The sequence below is a fragment of the Ictidomys tridecemlineatus genome, chromosome 6 (genome assembly GCF_052094955.1).
Source record: "Ictidomys tridecemlineatus isolate mIctTri1 chromosome 6, mIctTri1.hap1, whole genome shotgun sequence".
NCBI classification, from domain to species: Eukaryota; Metazoa; Chordata; class Mammalia; order Rodentia; family Sciuridae; genus Ictidomys; species Ictidomys tridecemlineatus.
Genome location: NC_135482.1, coordinates 79,813,604 through 79,838,782, shown reverse-complemented (window position 1 = coordinate 79,838,782; position 25,179 = coordinate 79,813,604). Strand labels below are relative to the sequence as shown.

General features: G+C 38.1%; 1 protein-coding gene across 5 annotated transcripts in view; it reads right to left on the bottom strand.

Annotated features, from left to right (window-relative positions):
- The window catches only part of Tmtc1 (transmembrane O-mannosyltransferase targeting cadherins 1), a 254,647-nt gene that overhangs the window by 131,476 nt on the left and 97,992 nt on the right, over window positions 1-25,179 (bottom strand). For 3 of the 5 annotated variants that reach the window (XM_040280843.2, XM_021719896.3, XM_040280846.2), the window contains exons 6-7: window positions 11,803-11,884; window positions 10,804-10,907 (exon numbers count right to left, since the gene is read on the bottom strand). The exons of the other annotated variants lie outside the window; for them this stretch is intronic. In XM_040280843.2, coding sequence (XP_040136777.2) covers window positions 10,804-10,907; window positions 11,803-11,884 — 186 coding nt within the window. The remainder of the gene's footprint in view (window positions 1-10,803; window positions 10,908-11,802; window positions 11,885-25,179) is intronic. 5 annotated transcript variants of the gene reach the window in all.

Sequence of the window (25,179 nt, the reverse complement as noted above, 5' to 3'; positions counted from 1 at the left end):
ACTTCTTCTATCAGGTATATACTACTTTGTGCCCTGTCCCCTTCAAATCTGGAAAGATAAAACCAATGACCAGGCAGCAAGGCCTTGAAAGTGGAAACATGTCATTTCCACTGCAGGTTCCAAACATATGCAGAGGCCATGCTTAACTGAGACTTCTGCTTTTACCTATAATCCCGGACTTACAAGGTTCAATGTTGAAGTAACTCATTTCTAAAGATACTTTAGAAACAAAACTAAATTCTGGACTGACACTCTTCTGACAGGACAAGTTACACATAAATCTATTTATTCCACCTCTTCTCAAATGCATAAACATTAAATCCACAAATGTAGACTATCTGGGTATTGAACCCTAGAAGTGGTACTTTAACATGATGCTCAAGTGTGTTTGAGGCATACCTGGGTTTGACAATATGGCTGGAATAAAACCACAAAGCCCTGCCTGGTCTAGTCAGGGCATAATTTGAGTGGAAATTTATAAGGATCAAAAGCAACCATGGTCATGGGTCTTGAAGGGCACTATTTTTGGATGTAAATCATATTCTAAGTTAGTCTTCATCTCAAAAAGCAAGAATTCTGCCACAACTCAGAATCAGCTAAGCAAACTATGAGTTGGTAGATTGGAAGAAAGCACGTGAACCAGAGGCCCACAAAGCTGCTGAGAGCCAACTGCCATACTTCCACCTTCTGTCCCAGAGTCAACTCAGGAGCGCCATGCTTGATCTAGGCCAATGCTGTCCAACAGATATATAATACAGTCACAGCAAACTTTCAGATTTCTGTAAACTATGTTAAAAAGAGGAAAATGTGGGCTGGGGCTGTAGCTCAGTGGTAGAGCGTTTGCCTCGCACATGTGAGGCACTGGAGTCAATTCTCAGCACCATATAAAAATAAAGAAAGAAAGATATGTGTCCATCTACAATTTAAAAAAAATTAAAGGAAAACTTTAAAAAGAGGATAAAATGAAGCAATCAATTAATTTTAATAATGTATTTTATTTTAATGACTCTATCCAAAAATCATTTAATATAAAATTGATATAAAAATTGTTAATGGCATATTGCCCTTTTTTTTCCCTCATCAAGTTTTTGAAATCCAGTGTGTCCTTTACACTTATAGCACATCTTAATTTAGCCACATCTGAAGTGCTCAGTAGCCACATGGAACTCAGGGCTCCTGTACTGGATCTAGACAGTCACCTTTTGCTGCCCCACCCATTCTCTCCTACACTCATATGTTCTTGGTTTTATCTTCTTCATTCAGTGTTTCTACTCCACACCCATTCCACTGTGCTTGGCTATAAGCCTCTTCCACTTGTTCTGCAGTCACAAATTATTGTCTTCTTCTTGTTACCAGGGTTGTGTTTTCTTATTAAACATGTCTGTCTCTATTCACTCTCTTTAATCTCTGGTGAAAATTTCTGTTCTGACTGTTGTTCCTACAGAAATTTCATATGGGATAAGAGTGATGGGAGAAATTGAAACTGTGATGGTAAAATTTTCCTTAGTTGTTAAAAAAAAATGATTCAATGATAACTAAGAGCAACTGAAAAATAAAGGTGACAGAGAAGTCTTCATGATTAATATAAATGGGGCTACAGCTGCGGCCATTCAGACTTTCAAGGTTTGAGAACATGAAGGATGCAGAAGGTAAAAAGGGAGCCAGAAAGAAAGACATGCTGGTCCAGACAGAATTCCCTGAGGTGCCCTAGGGGCTCCGTCACCCTTCTAGAGGAAGAATCAGAAATTACTCTCAAGAGCCACACTGTATTATATTTGTATTTTGTTATACTTGCAATCATGCAAGTTAACCAGACATTTCACAATATGAATTCCATGATCACAAGGAAATATTTTTTTGCCTATATGAAGAGACAAGTATAACAGAACTCGGCAGATATTTTTCAAGACAGAAAACTGGACAGGGTATGGGGGGTGGGGGGATAGTGGTCAATTGGTGATTATAATCAAATTTCTGTTACTCAGAATATCAGGTATGTTACACTCCTCAGAAGGGTGGCTGGACAGGGCTCAATGATATCTAAGAGTGTTCAGGGTAACCAGGATTACTATTCATCCATCCAACAGTGTTTCCAGGATTTATTTTGTTGCTTGCTCTGAGTCAAAGGCTAGTTAAGACCAAGAGATAAATTTTAAGGGCCAGCAGAGCAATTCTCACCCACAGAGCTATAAGCAAAACTATGCAATATTTAAAGTCTGAGCCCAGAGCATCTTCACACTCAGTGTCTAATGGACAGATTCACAGATTCTGGGAGGCTCTAGGATTCTGAGGGGTTCTGTTCTGGCGGTTCATGACACAGGCTTGAAGATCTTGACTAATAATTATTACATGGGGAGAAATTTTTATTATTAAAAAAGCTAGACCTGGCTGGGAGTGTAACCTTAGTCACTAGGAAGGCTGAGGCAGGAGGATCTCAGTTTGGAGAGATCAGCAACTTAGCAAGACCTTGCCTCAAAATAAAAAGTAAAAAGGGCTGGGGATGTGGCTCAGTGGGTTAAGCACCCCTTGGTTTTCATCCCAGTCTCTTCAAAACAAAACAAAAACCCTGGAATTTCTCTCAAGGAGGAAACAATCATTTTAATTGTTTTTTGTAGTTGTTTTTGTTTTAAAGACAAACAACTCATAGGTCATGTCAGACACAAAGCACAAAGCTAAGCATTCATCAAGCCTGTTCAATTTTCCTCTGAGGCACCCAGGAAACCTCAGCCCCTGCAGCTGGGTAGGACAGACAACTTCTGGCCAGCAGGTCTGGGCAGAGGTGATGTAGGTCTCTCAAAGCTGAAATATGAGCTATGTGGTGAAATACTTGATGATATTAAGGAATTACTGACATTTTTCTTTTATTTTTTAGGTATCATGAAAATATTATGGTTATATTTTTTAAAAGAAAAAAATAATAAATGAATTGATACCATATTTGTGACTGGTTTCAAAATGGTCCACTGGTAGGTAAAACAAGAGGTTGGAAGTGGGTGGGGTTGTCGATGAAACAAGACTGAGCACAATGGATAAATGACGAAACTGGGAGAGAAGGACTAACAAGGAGTTCATTACTGTATTCTTTCCGTGTTTATAATATGTATCTGAAAGCTTCAGCAGAGAAGGGTGGGCCTTCTAGCTTTCACTTCCTCTGCTACTTAGGCCCTCTGGATTTCATGACCATGAAGCAGCTCAGAGCTCACAGCCAACACCTGGAAGATGGAGTCTTTTTCTGTGAGCAAAAATTAAACCTCTTCATGTTAATAAATTATGCCTTATCACTCTGTGTGTGTGTGTGTGTGTGTGTGTGTAATCTCACCTATAAGAAGGTAAAAAGGTATAAAATTTTGTAGGATTTCTATAAAATAGCTCAATTTAAGTGTTTATGGGTGTCCTCAATATGAGATGATTGGACTGAACGGGTTAAGCCATTTTGAATTCAGAGTCTGCCATCACCTCAGTGCAGTGAGTCACACCTGAGTAGGATGTGAATACATGTGGTTCTGGAGAAAATTTAGCCTTTGATGGATCAGATCACTTGGGGCTGTGTAAAAAATTAATAGGAATTTGTCAGGAGGAAGAACAGAAGAACAACAAAGGTAGGACAGAGCAAATAACCAAGGCAAGAGACTTGCCAAAAATAGGTCAGTCCATGAAAAAGCCCTAGGGGAAGAACGGCTAAAGGACTTCGTGGATGGTGATTAATGTCAGTTAATTGTGGCATGGGTCTGTAATATAGCTCTGCTCCTGTCCTATGAGTCTGGTTGCTCACACACAAACACCTTAATTGAGGGATATTTTAGGAGTTTTTAATGTGAAAGGTCTGTGTCCTGAATCTTTGGTGACGCAAAAGAGGAAATGACAATAGCAATGGACATATGAGTGAGATGAAGAGTTCATCAAAAAAGGGAAAATGGAAGACAGATGCCCATGAGAATGTAAGGTCCCAGGGAACAAAAATCCTGGGATGGCAGGTCATCCCAGAATGTGGGAAAAAGATTTGAGTCAATTTTCTTTATATCTCAAAAAGGAAGACCTAAAATGGTTTTGGGGATTCACAATTATGCATTCTATGCCATCCTCATGACAGAGCAGTACTATTCTCCCCTGGCTTATCATGGGGTGAATAACACTACTTTCACCACATAAAAGTGAACAAACACTTGCCCAGATGAAAATGTCATGATGACAAAAAGCAAAATAAGGATAGACTTAATTTAGAGAGGGCAGAGAAATGGCTTCAAAAACAGGTAAATGTAGGTGTCATGTCCACAGAAGCATCATATATATGAGAGTGGAGTCCATTATCCATTCATCCATTATACAATAAACAAATATTATAGTCTATCCTGCTTAAAACCACACACAACCTGTGTAACCTGCCAGCAATGCAAAGAAATGTAAGATATGGCCTCTACCCTTGAGAAAGCCACACCTTCATGGAAAGAAAAATTGGCAAAGAGTTCACAACAATAGCATGTAATATTAAAAAAAGAGAGAGAGCTCAAAATTGAGTAAGAAATCTCAAGCAAGATTTCAAGCAAGAAGCAACAATAGCCAAAGGGGGAAGAAAAAGCATTGTAGGACTGGAAGCAGCATGAAAATAGGCTGAGGTTAAAAAAAGAAAAAAAGCAGAGATGAATTTAAGGAACTGAAGCAGTTTACTCTGGGTCATGTCTAAGGCTAGGGAGGAAGGGAAGACAGGAGTCAAGAAATGAATGGAACAAAGCTGGTGGCACATGCCTATAATTTTGGCATCTTGGGAGGCGAAGACAGAGGACAGACTGGTAACTTAGAAAGACCCCGAACTACTTAGTGAGACCCTGTCTTAAAATAAAAAAAGAAAAAGGGTTGGGGATGTGGCTTAGTGATTAAGCTCCCCAGAGTTCAACCCCTAGTACCCAGAGAGAGAGAAAGAGAGAGAGAGAGAGAAGTAAAGAAAGCAGCAAAGGCCAGATCCCTTAGTCTTTAACCTAAAGAAAACAGGAAGCTACCAACCTTTAGAAATACCAACTGGGAAGGGTGTGGAAGATGCATTTGAAGACAGCAAACTGTGATAAGAGGGACCAGTTAGAAAGTTCTGTCAGTAATGCAGGCAGAGACCATGAGGGCCACAGAGAAGATGGCAGCAATAGGGTTGGCCACCAGTGAACAAATTCTAGAGATTAAGAAGATCAGAGTCACAGGACTGCATGGATGTGAGAAATGACGGGGATATAGTCCGCAGTCACGAATGCCAGGTTATTTGGCTTCCACAACTGGGGACAACTTGCTTGTCAAGAGAAAGTTGTACAATCAAAATACAATGTCTTCTTTGTTCTTTGGATTCTAATTACACTACTCTTCTCAAATGGAAGGTAGATTCATTTATAAGTCAGTGTCATGTCATCAATTGATCCATAGGATCTTAATTAATTATAGGTTGGTAAAGTTAACGATCCATTACAAAGGATCAACTGGCAGCCGATACTATCTGAATGTTTAGATAAAAGTAGAAAGGTAGAAGATGAAGTATTTCCATCCCCAGAGCACCTTGAATAAATGAGGCTCGACATACCCAATGGTCAAGAATAAGATGTCAAATTCTAAATTATCTATAAACTCATGATAACATAAACTGTTCGAAGTACAGCTTAAAAAAAGTCTGGCACGGTAGCATACATCTGCTATCCCAGCCACGTGGGAGGCTGAGCAGGAGGATCCCAGGTTCAAACCCAGGCTGAGCATCTTAGAATCTGTCCCAAAATAAAAAATAAAAAAGGGCTGGGGATGTAGCTCAGCATTGGCGCATTTGCCTAGTACCATAGTACCAGAAAAATTAAATAAATAAAATAATTACAACATAATCTTCATACAAATACACAGTGGAAAATAAAGGTTTATATCACTCATTAATAAGGGAGGCAGACACTTGACAAAGACAGTTCAAAACGCACTTTCAGATAGGCAAAGTCTTAGATACAACACCAAAAGCACAAGCAATAATGATAATAATAAATAAATAAATTGACCTTTGTCAAAATTAAAGTACTTCTGTTCTTCAAAGGATATCATCAAGGAAGTGTAACAACAACACATAGGAGAAAATGTTTACAAATCACAAATCTGATAAGGGACTTACATCTAGAATATATCAAAAAAATGGTTATACCTCAATAATTAAAAGATAAATAATCCAATCAAAATGTAGATTAAAAAATTTGAAAATATTTCTCTAAGGAAGCAGGGAAATGGCCAACACACACAAAAAAAGATGTTCACCATCAAGATCCATCAGGAAAATATAAATCAAAACTGCAACTGCACTAAGGCAGCACTTTACACTGACTGGTATGGCCATAAGAAAAATAGAAAGACTGTCAAAAAGACAAGTGTTGGCAAGAATGTAGAAGCCTCCTGTGCTGCTGCTACAGCTGCCTTGGCAAACATTCTGGCAGTTCCTCAGTTAAATATGAGTTCACATCTTCGATCTGGCAGTCCCACTCCTAATACAGACTAACAAGAAAGCATGTACCCCAAAACCTTGAATACAGAAGTTCACAGAAGCAGAATTTAAGATAGCCCAAAGGGGAAACAAACCTAAAATGTCCATTTTTGTGGAAAAATAAATTGTATTATGATATATCCACACAATGGAATACAACCAGGAAGTAAAAGGAATAAAATATTGATACTTGCTGCAATACAGATGAAGTTGAAAACATGGAGCTAATCACAAAGGATGACATATTATGTGATTCTACTTAGATGACATACACAGAATCAGTAAATCTAGAAAGGCAGAAATTAGAGCCGAGGCTGCCTAGGGCTGGGAAACTAGGGTAAAATACAGAGTGCCTGCTAGTGAGTTTTATTTGGGGGAAATTAAAAAGTTTTAAATAGATAATGGTGATGTTGCACAGCTCTTTAATTCTACTAAAAATCACTATTGCATCGTGGTCCTGGTTAATAATGTATGGTATGCAATTTATATATCAGTAAATCTGTTACTTAAAAATTAAATTAATATGTATAAAAATAAACATATATATATGTATATATGAATTGAAATTTTAAAATTAATTTTCATAGTGAAAAAATGAAAAGCAGTAAGATTAGCAAACCAAATACACATGCAGTCAATATCTTGTAAGGTAATAAAACTGTAACATTTGAAGTTTTATTTTTCTTTCTTTTTTTCTCCCTGGAGTCACATTTTACTATCAAGAAAGTAATTTTCAAAGTTTTGAAGGATTATTAATTCTCCATAATTAATCCGTTATTTTAAGTTTTATTTTTCCTACTAGAGAAAAATCATCACAACTATCAGGTTTCCATCTGTTAAATTCTAAGATGATAGAATTGTATAATATAGAAAATAGTAATGATAAGGTCATAACAAGCCAATGCTCACATTACAGTGAAGGTCACGTAGGCTTCTTTTGTCTTATTCCCATGGCTTAATTTTTCTTAAAAACTTTTCCCACAAGGATACCACAGTAATTTTTCATCTCAGTTTAGTTAAGCAGAAAATGACAAGGGCAATATTTCCTATGAGCCAAACACCTGGAAATAGGATAATCTAAAAGCGAGGGCATTTTGGAATTAAAGCTACAAGAAATCATGAAACAAAGTAAAACCTGATCAAGCTACTCTTAAAAGATACTAGGATTTTAAGTACATGCAACTAGTAACCATAGCAATTAATAAATGGTGAGACAGTAATTTACTATATTTGCCATTAAAAGAAGAAATAATACTTGCAAGAAGGAAGCAAAGATGCTATTGAAAGTTGCACAAACTTTGTAATTCCAGTAAAGGAAGTAGTTATGGACTGAATTCTGCCTATCAAAAATCCCTGCTCTATACTGTGACTATTTGAAGATGTGCCTGTAGGGAGGTAATACAGGTTAAGGGAAGTCTTAAGGGTGGGGCCCTAGTGCATGTAAATCTTCTTGGTGTCCTTAGAAGAAAAGAGACATCAGAAATCTCTCTTCAAGAACACAGGATAATCTAAAAAGAACAAATTTTTAAAAATTAAAAATATAAAAATGATTTTCTAAAAAAAGGACACGGGAAGAAGGCCAGGTGAGGACACAGTGAGAAAGGGGTCATCTACTGGTTGCCACATGCCAACATTGACAGCACCTTTATCTTGGTCTTCCAGCCTCGGGAACTGGGAGGGAATCAATTTCTGTTGTTTAAGCCACACAATCTGTGGTATTTTGTTGTAGCAGCCCTAGCAGATGAATGCAGAAGAAAATGTTCAATGAAGCAGACCAACACAGCCAAATGACAAACTTTGAATCAGTCAGCCTCATCATAGCTAAGTTGCACAGATCAGGAGAGAAAACTCAGCAGAACAATGAAAACAGACCAAGATAACCCAATGTGAGAATCATCAGCCTGCCAGAGGCAAAGTCTGCAAAAAGAGAAGAGACCCTTCTCAGGAAAGGGATTAAGACCCCCCCTCCCTCCCTGAATAGAAGTCTATTCTAATGCAGCCATCCAACAGGAATGTGAAAATCCCACTCACAACAACTATCACTGAAATGTCCCCAAGTAGCTACAAGAACAGAAAGACACATCTCTTAAAGGAAAGGAGGTTATAAAGGTTATAGTGACTATAATATTTAATCACTTTCTATTGACTGAATTTCCTGCACATCATCACAAGGACGGATGGATTCAGATAGTTCTGGCTGAAATGTGAGTCGGGCAACTCTGAAAATGAACACATGCCTTGGAAGTGAAAAAAAATCCTAATTTGTCCTTCCTTCCTTCCTTTTCTTTTCGGTCATCAACCAAAAGAAAAATATAACTTAACTCTCTGGGTGGTTGAGAAGGTACAGTAGGAGGGCAGTGAGTCTGAGATCAAGTCAACATGCACTGATACCAAGAACTTGGGACTACTTTACTGATGGTGCAAGATATGAAAGAAATAATTGGTTGGTGAGTTGATAGCAGCATGTTCTTGCCCCTCTCCTTCTGCTTCTTTTGGTTTTTAGATACTGGGATCATCTAACCAAAAAGAACAAATGCTCAAGTTCAGGAGACAGGAATGTTTGGAGGGAAACCATTCCGAAGCTAAAGGAAATGGGACCACTGTGGGAGAACAGGATCTGGCAACATTCATTTTTATCTTAAAGGCAGAAAGTAACTATTTAAGGAGCTATAGAACTGAAGTGATTTATCAATGAATTGCCTCCGTGAAAAATATAGGGACAAGGGGTCCTAGAGATTCTGAAAGCCAGTAAAGAAATCTTAAAAAAAAAAAAAAAAAAAGTAGATTGCAACATTAACAAAAAGCTGAACTGGAGATGTCAAATGTAGAGAAGATTTCAACATTTTGAAAAACCTAAGACACTAACAAAAATTTATAAATTTTTTAGACTGCCTAAGAGGCAAGCCAATACTAGAGTATATTAAATGATTTCTGGATGCCTACTCAAGATTTAATTAATACAAATATATGCTGAAATAATGAGAACAATTATGATATAATATTTATTAAAAATATGTTAATAAAATCAGCAGATTTCCTTTTTGAATGGAAAACAGAGTCTAAATGAAGGGAAGAGAAGCTGGGGGTGTAGCTACCCTGGAGTGCTGTCTAGCATGCATGAAGCCTTAAGTAACATCCTTAGCACAAAAAGTGAAAATTAAACTAAAATATAAATAAATAATTTAGGTACGGTGGTGCACACCTATAATCCCAGCTACTCAGAAGGCTGGGGAACCTCAAGTTCAAGGCCAGCCTGGACAATGTAGTGAGTCCCTGTCTCAAAAGAAAAAATAAAAAAGGGCTGGGATTGTAGCTCAGTGGTAAATGCTCCCGAGTTCAATCCCTAGGAACACAAAACAAACAAACAAACAAACAAACATAGAAATAAATATAAAAAGAAAAAAATATTAAAAACCATAAAGAAAACATGCAGGGCATACAAAGTCATAGAAATTTTCAATTAAAATATATAAGGTAAATAAATAATATAAAGGAGAGATTGCTAACTGGCATGAAAAGAAAAGACAAAAATCTATTGTCTCTGAAGGATACAAATAAGCCAAAATATAAATGGATTTTAGATCAAGGCTTAATTTGAGATTTTTCACATCTTGGAAACATAAGAAATGAGGGCTACTAGCATAAAATAGTATTAGATAATAAAGGCATATACAGAGATGAACATTTAAGAACAGTGCATCTTAATGTTTAAAACATTATGGCAACAATATATTCTGAAGAAGAGTAATTAAAATAGTTAAATTATATCCAAAAGCCTCAGTAGTTTATCAAAGCAGATGAATAGATGAGGAATTAAAATACCTTCTCAATGAAGCGGAAACACTGACCACTTCTTGACTATCTCTAGAACTTTTAAGGACAAATGATAAAATATAACTAAATCTATATCTTAGCAAAAACTGGGGTTCTGTTTGTCACTTAAGACCTCCAGTCCAATTTTAGTCTTACCAAAGGTTATAGTGTCCAAAAACCTCTGTGCACCTCTCTGTGGTTTGTTCTGTAACATTTGTCAAATGAGCCACTTGATAGATATGTATTATCGATAATATTGTCCAGGAAAATATTTGTTGAATAAACAAATATATACCAAAGTGAACAACATCTATAACAAAATAATAAACCAAAACAGCCACATTTATTGAAAAGAATTCCAAATGTATGAATAGTAATTTCCTTTCTATCCACATGCTGGATAGAAAATCTTTTCTTTCATTACATGCAAAGCCCAACTATAATTTAAAACTATTTAAAGCTACCTAATACACACCAAATAAAGTTAAAAAATTATTTTTACTAACCTTGTAAGAAAATAAGGCGAAAATGAAGCTGGATTATCCTGCTCTGAAAAGAGGGGCATGGATCCTCCCATTATCCACAGACGGAAGTACAAAATGACAATCACCTTAAGAGAACAAGAAGATTTGGTAAGAGAGCCACCAATAATCTCCCTCTTTGTATGTGTGTTCTGCCCTTCCTGTCAAGATATGGAGTCAGCCACCCCTTTCCTTAAATCTGGCTTGGTTTCATGACTTGTACTTATCAACAAAATGCGGTAGAAAACACACTGTGTCCTTTCTAGGTCTAACCTTCCCTGGAGAGGTCTTGCAACTTTGGGTTGGATCTTTCAGAACCCAGCTGCCAAGTTGTGATGAAATTCTAACTATCTTTCTAGGCAAGGCTTCAGAAGATGAGATACTATGGAGAGAAGCGATTTGGAAGAGGATGGAGATGACCTAGCCTTTATGATAGCTGAATCAACTTGCCTTAAAACCCAACCAAAAATTATGATGATCAGAAGAATCATCCACCTAAATGCTGCCCAAACTAAAGAATTTCAGGCAGATAATTATGGTTGTGGTATTTAGGCCACTCAATTTTTTAAAAAATATATTTTTAGTTGTTGGTGGACCTTTATTTTTTATTTATATGTGGTGCTGAGAATGGAACCCAGTGCCTCGCATATGCCAGGCAGCACTCTATCACTGAGCCATAACCCCAGCCACTCAATTTTTAGGCCATTTGTTATGCAACAATAGATAACTGATAGAGCCAGGTTTCTGACACCATCTCTAGAGACCAATCAACATTAGCACCTTGAAAGGGACTTGTAAAACACTGTGTGTTTCACATATACCTAAAATAGAACATACACCTTCCAATGCTCTGCAATGTTTAAGGCATGTAAACTGATACCAAGATGGCATGGCTGGGATCTACTACTGATTCTATTAAATAATCTGGATTGTGTCTCTGGCCTGAATTAAAATGAAAACATTCTTGATTACATATATACTTACATAACTTATGACCAAAACAGCCCTTTTTAAAAATGGTCTCATGGTAAGCAGGAAATTTCTATTGCTGCTTGTTGTCAGATACCTGAAACAGGAAAGAAAATAAATCTTAAGTAAGTGTAAGAGTCTCCTGCACCATATTCCCTTTTCAATGAATATGCTGTAGCTCTGAGAAAGGCTGTGAAGGCCCCAAGCTGAGAGTGGCCTGTGAGCCAGCACACTTGGGTTCCAACTGCACACCTTTGCTGCTTTCAACCCAGGAGACTGGGAAAGTTTCTTCCCTTTCCTGCACTGTGCTTCTTCTCACTTAGGAGGGTGATAACACCTGCCTCACAGGAAAGTCGTCAATGAGACAATATGGAAGGGAACAGAGCACTGTAATTACTAATACTACTATCCCATGTAACCTCAAAGAATCCAGTCATTCTGACAATTATGTGCTTACACAGTCAAGGGATGATTTTAAACAAGAGTTCATTTACTTACTTAGTGCAATATCTTTAGCCCACAAAATACCTCACCAATGTCTTACCCCTAAAGATAGTGCTAAGGTTACATGAAGTCAAGAAGTTTTTGTAAGGTTTCAAAGTTAGTGAGCACCAGTGGTGGGATCAGAGTCACCCATATATGAAGAACAATTTTCTCACCATCTTATGGTCCTTGGAATTAAACAAGTTTACAAGCATGTCAACTTCTGAAGGGGCAGGAACTTGTGTAGACCCTGCATCTGCCACAGCCCATTGAATCTTACAAAGTGGGAACTGTGGGCATGTACGTGCAAGATATGTGATCAGACAGCTTTAATAAAAACAATGAAAGGGAAGCAAGAAGAGCTATCAAAAGCCCCAGATGAAAACACACAGCAAGTCTTGTCCACCCACAAGCAAATTTCTACTTATTAAAGCACAGAGTGGAAAAAAGAAGTTGAGTCAAATCACATAATCCACACACATTTCTCATTTCATCCTTATTCCCCCTACTTATTTTCATTTTTTTCTTCTACTTCTTTTAGTTTGATTTTTCCTCAAAGGATTTCTCTCCAGCATAGCTTAAAATTTGCATTTGAATGAGTTCTCTTCATATAAGGAGAATATTCTTTAAGGAGAGAAATCATTTTGTAAGACCCAAGTGGGTTAGTATCTCACAAAGAAACGTCCACCTTGAGGATTGCTTACAAAATATATGTGCATCCTTAGCTGTGTAATAAACGTTTTGAAACTGTGGGACATGACAGCCTTACTTAAAGGCAAGTCTCTTCCTTTGCATTTCCTTTTCCTCTTCATGGTTCCTAAAGAATTTTGGAAGTAATATATGCTTGGATCTGACTTATCAAGTACTTAATGAATGCAGAAAGTGAAGTGCCCAAAACACAGAACAGTGTCAGCTACTAACAAACTTTGCACTGGATCCATCCTCAAGTACTGTATTTAAATCCTTTTCTCCTTCCTGAGATACCAACACAGTGCTCTGCAAGGAGGAAGGCCAGGTACCATCAGCAGCTACCTCAAATGTGCCAAAGGGTGTCCTCACATTGTGCATGAGGTTTTGCATATGTTTGCATCTGTGCGTTTTTCTAAGCAATGTCCTTGACTTGGATACTCAATATCTCCAGAGTCTCCAATCCTAAAATGAGAAAGTACTGCTAAGCATCCTTCCCTCAGCTTTGCCACTACTGTGATTATCATTTCCAGTCCAAGTCAACCAACGCTGAATTTTTTTGCTAATGCTTTACAGGGGGTAAGATAAATGGCAGCAGGAAGGCAAAGGGAATGAATGACTGATGGCTGAAGAAGTGCTGGGGAGGTCAGGAGTCACAATATTTGGGAATGAAAAAAGAAGTACTTCCTGCGGTGGTCTGCTTTTGGAAGTGTTATTTCTCAAGTTCCTTTTGTTGCTTATTTATTTTTAACATAGTGGAAAAATGAGAAGTGATTTTCCTTTCTATAGAACAACAAACCACAGAGTTTAGGATTTTTTCAATGTTAAATTTAGATGAATTCCCCATATATTATTTCACTGAAAGCTTGCTATGATGGTTACTTCAGTGTGTTATTCTTATCTGAGTCCTCTCGTTTAGAAATTCTTGGAGAAATCCCACTTCCTTAAGAAGTCAAGCTGAAGTCACCAAATGATTTATTCTTAAAATGTAACATCCCAAAGCAATCAATGAAAGTCCATAGTGCTACAGAGATCAGTGATCAAAAAATAAGACTTCGTTTCAAGATTTCAATTTCTAGCTGTTCAATCAATAGTAAATGTGAAAATGATATGGCATCCTCTTTTGATAAATATTAGGTCAGGGGATAAGATTCCTAATCTCAACAGGGTGCACGCCATGGGCTCAATTCTCTGTATTCTTTACTCCTTTCTACTTCCTCAACAAAATTGAACAGAGGAATTGTCCCTCACATGCCCAATAATATGGCCTGTGAGGTAGAAATGAATAATAATGAATAGTAACAATATTATTATTAGCAATAATAAAATAGCTAACAATTAATATGTGCCAGACACTAAGTGGTTCAAATGTAATAACATGGGCTGGGGATGTAGCTCAGTGGTAGAGCACTTGCCTAGCAAGAAGTGATAATTAAATATTATATCTAATTTTCTCACCTACATATTTCAATTGTAAGATACAAAATGTTATCGTTAATGCTTTCTTATTTCATTCAAATTCTCCACAGTTTTCGTTAAAAAGCCAGAGAGCATGTCAATCCAAACACCGAACCACTGGGGAAACCACGAGAAAGAGAACCGAGGTCCAGGGTTCTATTCCTTTTTTTTCCATCCAATTTGATGCATGATTTGGAATAAATCTACAGAAGTTTTATTTTCTTCCTTTATCAATGAAAATGGGGACAAATGTTTTCAGGGTCCGTTTCAGGTCAAAAAGATTGTGATCATTGCATGTTCTCACCAAATGACGATATTATAAATGAATGGAGACAAACAGACACCTGCCAAATTTCAAGAAAAGGGAATGTCAAAGGATCAGAAGGAAATCAAGAATTAGTTGATCTCCACTTTCAGTACATGCAGTTGCATATAAAAATATAGATTAGTATAGATTATTGGTATCATCAAATTATGCATTTTAAACTGATTTTTTTCAAATAAAAACAAAGACCAAGATTACTCAAAGTAATTCTCTAATATGCTTCTACACATGCCACATTTTCTGATTACTAACAACTACTTGCCCAATTGATTATGTGCAAATATTCAGATCCAAAATGTGACCGCTTCCTAAGTTCATTCTCCATAGTCACTCAGTCCTCAATGCCTACTGAAGATCTTAGCAGATATCAGAGCAACGGCCACCCTAAATCATCCACCCATAATCCTGTCAGCTCAATCAATGAATGCTTGGGGAAAATTATTTTTTTATTTTGTGGTATTGAGGACTGCATCCAGGGGCACCTTACCACTGAGCTACCCTTCTAGCTCTTTTTTATTTTCTGTAGTGAGACAGGGTCTCACTAAATTGCCCAGGATGGCCTTGAACTTGGGATCCTCTGTCTCCACAGTAGCTGGGATTACAGGTGTGTGCCACTGTGTCTGCCTAGATAAATTAATATATATTATTATAAGTTGCTCTTCTTTATTAACAATAATTATCATGCCAATAAATATTCCATACGTGGGACAAAAAATTCTTTGTTTGATCACACTTTATTCAGGCTCCTGAACCTTCTTCTAAGACCATCTGTACATTGTCTTATAAAATCTCATTTCAACAAGAACCCTGCTAAATCACTTTAGCAAACCAAACGAAATCAAATAAACAAAAAATAATCATCCACCCTTGGTATCAGACTACTCTAGATGTCTGATCATATCTTTCACTCTCCACCATCCCCAGGGGTGATGTCTGATCACCCTTGTCTTTACAAGAATCCTATTAGGTCAGATTGGCCAGAATTCCTCCTTACACATGATAAGGGAATTTCTTTTAGTAATCTGTCATCCACTGACCTCTCCATCCTGCTCCTTGGCTACAAATTTCCACTTGTCCATGCTATATATCAGGGTTCAGCCCCAACTCTCTCTTTGTAGCAAAATTCTACAACAGTGACTCCTGTGTTATTGCTACAGGCAATTAAGTCTTTATAAACATGTTTTAACAAGTGTGGTTTAAATGTGTTTTTCACACCACAGCAAGATGATCAAAGATCAATAAATGCTTAGTGACTTGAACAGTTTAAAAATCTTTATCTTGCCTCCTCTCAAACTCTTTTCCTGTTCCGTGTTATCCCTACCCTTCAGTACTAGACTGGGGTACAAAATTATACCAATAAATAATAAATAGAGGAAAAGAATAAATGGAATTCTTTCTAGAACATGAATCATAACTAATTAATTTCCCTTTGCTCTTTTAAGATAATGAAGGATATTGATAAAGACTCACATACTCTGAAAAGAATTTGAACTCGGAGCTTTTAGAACAGAAATTTTTAAATATTGCTTTCCTTTGAAACACAAAAGATTTCTCAATGGAACAAAATATAAAAGAGACACAGCTAACATTAGAAAAGACTAAAAGTTTAGCAAAAACAACAGAAGAAAGTTAAGTGTCTCTGGATTCCCTCTTTAACACACTCTCTTGAACCCAGAAAGGCCTTCTCTAAATCTTAATAAGCAAAGACATTCTACAGAGGAGCCACCAACCTTTGATGTCCCCTTTGATATGCAAATGAAGATTCTGAAGGAAAAGGAGCTACTATCCTAAGAAAAATGCATTTCTTAGTTCTGTCTACTCAGAAGACCAAATTGACCTTCCATACCCCACTCTATAGTTCTGGTAAACTGTTCTTACAGAAATTTTAAACACTTAACTCATCATGGTATTTACAAAGAAACACATACTTAGATGATCATACATAAAATATGGAAATCAAGCCTGGGAAGGCACAGGAAATGTGTTTTCAGTTCTCTTAACCATTCTAAAAACTGAAGCTACTATTGGAAGGGAACAGAACAGTGTGGGAGTGCTACAGGAGAGGGAAAAAGATGGAGCTGAGAAAATGTTAACTGAATTGGAAAAGGTCATGGCCCTTCACTGTCAAACAAGCCTCATTAGCTGAGCCAGAGGATCCAATTATAGGCCCTCTACAATTAATTTGGTCAATGATCCTGATTTTAATTCTTTCTATAAGTAATAGCAAAAATTCAGTTTTGGTAATATCAGCCTTGTCTCTCATTAATAGTTCCAAAGAGGTTTCAATTCATTAGTAATAGAGAATACTTAATACATTTCATATGTGCCAGTAATTTGCCCTTGTTATTTCATATTACCTCTGTGAGTGCACACTTGTCCCCATCTTAAAAATAAACCTGCTACTTACTCAGGATCTCACAGCCAGCAAGAGGCAGTGGTGAGACCCAAACCTAGATCCAAAACCAAAGCATTCACTACTCTATATTACTAGAATCCTAGGCCACAAACCTGACTCTGGGGAGCCAACAAATCAGATCTGGTCATTTATTCCAAAAACCAAATGGAAAAAATGGTGAAAAGCAGAAAAGGAACTTTAACCAATGTAGCCATATTGGGAAGACAAAAGGGAACAGTGTGTGTCCAGCCCTATCTTTCAGGGGCTGGAAATGACTTTGAAGCTTTATAGAAAGAGGATTGAGGGCAAGGTTGGAGCACTGCATAGTTAGAGGCATTGTACAGTTGCCAAAGCAGGAAGGTGATAAGAAAGTGATAAGAAAGTTTTTGTGGCCTAGGTGGTAGTTTGGACTTATCAAAAAACATTTGTTCATTAGACTTGGGTATTTCTGGAATCCACAGTGATTCTGAGCAAAGGAGACAGATGCAAAATGGAGAGAGATAATACCAAATTTCTATCCTTCTTTTAGTTACCCATTGAACATTTTCAAGCCCACATATGAGTGTAAGGCCTTGTTACAATAATCGTATAAAAGTAAAATAGAGCTAGTCTGTACATTTTCAGCACAGATTACAAATGATCCCTGGCTTATTATAGTTCAATTTATGATAGTTCGGCTTACAATGGTGCAAAAGTAATATACACTGAGCAGAAACCATACTTTGAATTTTGAATGTTGATCTTTCCCTGGACTAATACAATACATTCTCATGATGTTGGGCAGCAGCCACCCACCACAGTTCCCAGGAAAGCACATTATCATGAGAGGAAACAACCAATATCTTACTATGTTGCTAAGGTATGATGTTCTGAAGGTTAGGTGCATTGAATGCGTTTTCGACTTAGTATATTTTCAATTTGCAATAGGTTTATCAGGACACAACCCCATTGTAACCTGAGGAGCATCTATAGTATTAAATGGCATCTGTGTGTAATAACAGCACAATAACTTCTGTCATAGTGCATTTGTGAACAACACTAGAAATGGATAACTTTTAAAGAACAAGAATTTATCTTTTTATAGTTCTGAAGATGAGGAGTCTGAGATCAAGGCACTGACCTTTGCTGTCTAGTAAGGACTTCTTACGTATTCCCATGTGTCAGGAGAGTAGAAGAGCAAGAGAGGCAAACTTTGAAGCTCTTTTATTGTTGTTATTGCTGAGGTACTAGAGATTGAACCAGGACCACAGTACATCCCAAGCCCTTCTTATTTTTTATTATGGGATAAAGTTTTGTTAAGTTGCCCAGGCTGGCCTCAAACTTGCAATCCACCTGCCTCAGCCTCCTGAGTGTAAAGAGAAATGGAGAGTGGATAGATAAGAATGCCCCAAGTGACAATGAAGCTGACAGCTGGAAAGATGACAAGTGTAGCAGGTGAGGAAAGCAGAAATACGATACACATACAAGGGCCAAGGATTGAGAAAGGGCAAGCTAGGATGGCAAAAGAGCAAGAATAACATCATGGCTGGGGGATCTAATGTCAGCAGAGCTGTGAGCAGTGAGGCTGAAGAGGTAGGCTGGGGCCACTTCACAATGGGTCTTCACATCCCATTGTGGAGTTTGGGTATACTTTGATGGCAATGAACAGTCATTGAAGGCCCTTCAGAAGAGAGACAAACTGAACTTATTTCCAACAACAGAGTCAGCACTGACACGGGTACAGTGACCACTCTAAGGTCAATAGCAAAGAATGGCCCAGCTGTCCCAGTCGGAAAACAGTGGACAGAAGGAGATAATGGTTATTTTGGAAATTTCTGGGAGATCAGATTTAGAAATAGATGAAAGGTTGTAGCCCAAGAATAAGTAAGAAAAGCATTGCTACATTTACTTAGCAGAATGATTTCGATGTTAAATAATTTCTTATGTACTTTAATCTTTTGTAAACTGGTCATTAGTTCTGAAGGTATAAAAGTTTTCTTCTGAACAGAATACTTAATTTGCCAAAATAAGAAACTTCTGCAAAAGGATACATATCAGCATATATTTGTGTGGCATTCACATGTCAAAAAACCTCCAATCTATTCTAACATTTAATCCGTGAAAGATCCTAGAAGTGGCAGGACAGAGAGCATTGTCACTGTGTTACATATCTAACCCTTGTGAGCTGTGGGTCTGAAACCAAAGTTGAGTCTCCTAATGGACAATTCAACGCTTTTTAGCTGCACCACATTCTCCTCTTTGACCATGTATTCACATGCTTTCTCCTATTTTAATCCACCCAAATTTATTGCACATCGGAATCTCCAAGGAATGCATAAAATAAAATCACTGCTACTTGCAACATACATTTGTACAAGTATACAGGTAAATCTTAGCACTGAGAAAAAGAACAAAAATAGCCAATAATACTATAAAAATATTTTCTGGGCCTCACTGGAATATATGAGCTCATAAACTCAAGTACAATTAAACTAGTGAAAAAGAGTATTCAATATTGGGACTGTCTGAGTAAAACAGCAAAAAGTGCTTCAGGTCAACAACAGTAATAATAGCAGCTACCATTTAGTGGCTGCCTTCAGTGTCCCAGGCATGGTTCTAATGTATGCGTCCCCTTAGCACATTCCTATGAGATGAGAAATGTCAATATTTTCTATTTGCAGGGGGAAAACAGAGGCATTAATGGCCCAGTAACTTGTCCCAAGGTCCCCGAGGGTAGTAAGAGAAGAAAGTTAGAATATAAGTACAGCCCATTCCCTTATCCACAAATGTTCTGCTGCCTCGCACATCACTGACAACGAAAGCTGCACTTTCCCCTGGGGGAATGCTCAAAGTGCAAATACTGCTTCAGGAGTATGCATATCAATGACATATCTAAAGACACAGGAATTGAGGACACCAAGAAATAGCTGATCAATTTGTTAATTTCTAATTAACAAAAAGCCTGCTGCATCTTCACCACTATGAAAAGTGATAAGCTATTCAGACAATTTTTAATTTGACAAGAATTGGGAACTGACAATATTGGGAACTGAGTGAGGTCCTAGAAGCAATATATGCAAGGATAAAGGCATACATTTGACATTTAAATGACAGCTAACATTTACTGAGTGCACACTGTGGGCTAGAAACTTTGCCAAATACACATTAACCCTTTTAAATATATACCTACAATAACAACAATGAAGCAGGTATTGTTGCTTTCTTTATTTCACAGATGGGAAAACTGAGGCATTAAAAAGTGAACAGCAGCCAGACACAATGGCACATGCCTGTAATCACAGTGGCTCAGGAAGCTGAGGCAGCCTCGAGGATCTCATGTTCAAAGCCAGCCTCAGCAATAGTGAGGTGCTAAGCAACTCAGTGAGACCTTGTCTCTAAATAAAATACAAAAGAGGGCTGGGGATGTGGCTCAGTGGTCAAGTGCCCCTGAGTTCAATCCCCAGTACAAAAAAAAAAAAAAGAAAGAAAGAAAGAAAGAAAGAACAGCTTCCCTGGGATCACAAAGCTAGTAATTAGCAGAGCTCGAACCTATGCACTCTATCCCAACCCACACTCTCAATGCCATCGCACAGGGCCTTTCTGTACTGTCTGCCCTGCTCCAGGACTAAAGGAGTTCATAGAAGGAAGAAATCAACACAGGCTGGAAAAGGAAGGGGAGCCGAAGGGAAGAGATGACACTTGGCCTGGGGGAAAGAGAGAAGAGTCTGGGGAGGCAGGAGGAGCAGTGTCTGAGCAGCTGCATGGGGACAAGTGAGCAATGAGGACAAGAGGGGCTCCCTGTGAACACAGCCTAGGCAGCCTCTGCTCCCACCGTGCACACTCCTGAAAATGTCTCTCTAAGTCAGGTGTCTAAATCATGAATAAATAAATGCTACAATGGAGGTTCAAACCCTGAAAGCTTGAATAGCAGCGTAATATTCTTAAATGACTGACCCTGAAGCCAGTCTTGGTGTCACTCTGTCACAGAGTTATTAAGTCCTTGCAAGGAGAGATAGAGAAGGAAATGCTTCTACTACCTTTTCCCACATTCTGGACACAAACCCACTCCCGAAGAGCTTCAAACGTTGTGGTTAGTCCCCACAACACCAACTGGCCATGGATGCCAACAGGAGAAGTCGCTCTGTGTTACTGGCCAGCACTGGTCTCTCTTCCACTTGCTGTACTTGTGTGGAATGCAGGCCAGGCCGGCCTACGGGTCTCTCTCTATTCTACTTTTATGCTTGAACTTAGACTTGGTTCTGTGTTATGGATCCAGGCAGCTTAGATTTAGGGCAGAGAGGGAAGGCAGCCTCATTTCAATCTTTCACCAAGCCACTTTCTCCAATCCAGCTTTCTGTTGGGGCCCTCCAGTTCCCTCCCCATCCCCAACATCCTCACCCACAGACTCTGAAGCCACTTTGTGGTAGCTGAAAGCAAACAGAGGCTTCACACACTGAGTTCACTCTGGGGCCAGGCAGAACATTTGGCAGCCTGGGCTTGCTGCAGACCAAGGCTCCTCCAGAAATAGATGACCTCACTGCACTGCGCTCAGAGCCCACAGCGGAGTAGCTGTGTTATAACCCAGCAGCACTCACAGGAAGTAATCAATGTGGGAGAAAAGAAATCTCTTCTTGGTCTAAAGAAACTCACTCAGAGACCAGCAAATTTCCACGGCCAGTGCTAACACCCTCCGACGTGAGAGAGGAGGACTGATTGTCAGAGCCTCAGGGACTGAAAAGTGGGGTGGGGAATCCAATCATGCCTTGTACAAGCTTGACACACACCTGTAAAATTCAATTTCTTACAAGAATCGAGCCTTTTAAATTTATTATTATTATTATTCTAGGGACTGAGCCCAGGGGTGTTTTACTACTGCACTATATCCTCAGCCCTTTTTATCTTTTATCTTAAGAAAGGGTCTTACTAAATTGCCCAGGCAGGCCTTGGACTTGTAATCCACCTGCCTCAGCTTCTCAAGTCACTGAAATCCTAGTGCACCTCCTACCTTGAAGGGATTCAAGTTTTATTTTACTCAGAACTCTATTTTTTTCCATCAAAGGCAAATACATTAAGGGGGCGGGGGGGAAAGTGAAAATTGTGAGACTTCAACTCTAGTCAGGTTTTATTTTTAAATTCCAGTTCTCATTCACATCGAAAGCTCCTGAGGAGAAATCTATAACTAAGATTTCAGAGTAAAAATAAGAATCACAGTGATTCTTAACACAGAGAATACACAGTATAGAAACGATCATTATTCATACTGCCAGGGGTTTACTGCTTACGTAAAATATGTATCAGTATTATGGAAGTTCAAACTTCATAATCTACATGATTAGTTTTTAAAGGTAAATTTCCTTTCTAGTTTCCTGCTAGACTTGAGAATCTAATTTGAAAATATAATATAAAAAAGTAAACATAATGTACAAAATCTAAGTACAAAAGTTTTCCAAGAAACTAGAAATTCCAGCCTCAGGCATATTAATGATTTACATATTTAACTATATTCATTTATAGTTCAAAAAAGAAAACATCTGGAACATAATTTTATAATACTGTAGTAAGCCAAGTTTTCTGTATCGCTGTGTCTGATGCCTTGGTTGTCAAAGGGTCCCTCATGCTGTGCTCTCAAAAACCAGCACTCTAGATATTACCAGGACAGCTGGGTGTGGTGAAAGCACCACAGACCTTGGAGTCACAGGGACCTGGGTCTGAATCCTGACCACTCAGCTGCAAACTTGTGGAGCAGGCAAGAGATCTCTGGAGCCTTCTCTGGAAAATGGTCAGAATTTGCACTTTATAAGGTTCTAGAAAGGATCTAATGAGATGATGTATGCAAATGGCTCAAGACAGCACCCGACACAAAACAGCAACCAAAGTGGCCATGATTAGAAGAGTGACCATTCAGCAGAAAATGCTCAAATGCTATGGCCTGTCCTTCAGGATCACAAAAAAATAAGGAACACGAGAAAAGAATTGGTTAAGTACAGAAAAGGCTTCCATTCCTCTCAAGGTCTGTGGGCTCTCTCCTTCCTGGAAAGAGAAGGGAAAAGAACAAAATATTTCCCCAGAAGACAAAGCTTCCATTTGGCTTTCCATGCTCTCATTCACTGCACTCCTTTAATTCTGTTCAAAGGTGTTGTGCCTCTTGTGAGTGCACAAGAGAGCAGGCTGAGGAGGGGCCACTGAGGTGGCCTGTCAGGGCTGAAAACCAGCCTGGGCTCTGTTCAACACCTGCATGAGGGGACACAGGTTGAGACTGCCTGTGAAGAAGGGCCTTTCCCTAATTCATCCCAAAAGGCAAATGGTGCCCTCAACTGAAACATCACACTCCACCATGCCTGGTGCCTTCGGCTTTTCCTATTTCTCATAAAGATCCCCTGTTGGCCAGTGGCCCTGATCTATTATGATTTCTCACCAGACAATTTCATTGTCCTAATGACTTCCATAGACTTGTTTAATCTAATCTTTCCATTTTCTTTGCAGGCAATTTCATTTGTTTACTGACATATCATCATGTGTTGCTATATTTCCAGATACCAGACCATGTTCAAAGGAACTTAATGTTTAAATGAAGAACACCAGTGGTTTGTGTCTTAACTCAGCTGAGTTTCCCTTGCACATCTAGCACAGTGCTCTATTCATCAGACATTTAAGTCCTCAAACCAAAATTTTAAAAATCCTATGAATGTAAGTCTAAACATTACCTTTACAAACCCTGCTGATATCAGGACCCAATTTCAAACTCTTATTTTAACATATTTCTCATTCTAAACTTAATTTAGCAAAAAGCATTCTGAACATTTTCTAGTGTAAAGTTTAGAGTCAAGAGATTTTCATGCACGTGGCAAGACTGTTCTCAAAGGTGACCAATAAGTACAACATGTCTAATACTGGGACTTTTGAGTGCTAAAACTTAGAAGATTCTGGGAAAACTAGGATGAGGATAAGATTGTGATCCTGGTACCATCTTCTAGCAGGTGAGTACTGAACAGTGAAATAAAGTGATGAGGAGTAAACCAAGCCCAAAATTCTGCAAAATTCAAATAAAAAATTAATTTCTTTTTCTTGCCTGGACACTTGCTCTATCCTGATCCATGACTCTCTCTTCCTGGTATAAGGGTTTAATCCAAAACAAGTGTTTCTCTGGCGGAACACATCTATTAATTGGTTCAGCATGTTAATTCTGAATATATGAAAACTAGAATTTTCTCATCCATTCTTTTCAGATCTCAGAAAAAATCTTTTCATCTAACTTGGATGAACCAATATAAGGTATCCTTTTTTAAAAAAAGCCAATCATTTTATTTTATTTATTGTTTCACATTTTTCTGATTTCTTTTTTTTTTACATGTACTTGTTCTTTTTTTTTTGGCATTACAATTCTTAGTACACAAATATACCATAATTTTTCATATCTCTGTTTGTATATAAAGTAGGTTGACACTTAATTTGTGTCTTCATACATGTCCTTTGGATAATGATGTCCATCACATTCCACTGCCCTTGCTAATCCCCTGCCTCCTCCCTTACCCTCCCTCCACTCTTCCCTATCTAGAATTCATCTATTCATCCCATGTTCCCCCTCCCTACCCACTATGAGTCAGCCTCCTTATATCAGAGAAAACATTCAGCATTTTTTTAGGGGGAGGGATTGGCTAACTTCACTTAGCATTATCTTCTCCAATGCCATCCATTTACCAATTCAAGTAAAATAACAAAAATTAAAAAAATATGGCTAGAAATACAAACTATGTCTCAACAGTAACCCTAAATGTTAATGGCTTAAACTCACCAATCAAAAGACATGGTCTAGCAGATGGAATTTTTTTAAAAAAGACCCAACAATATGCTGCCTCCAGGAGACTCATCTGATAGGAAAAGATATACATAGATTGAAGGTGAAAGGTTGGGGAAAATCATACCATTCACATGGACTGTGGAAGCAAGCAGGGGTTGCCATCCTCATATCAAATAAAATAGACTTCAAGCCAAGATTAATCAAAAAGGATAAAGATAGACATTACATACTGCTCAAGGGAACCATACACCAACAAGACATAACAAT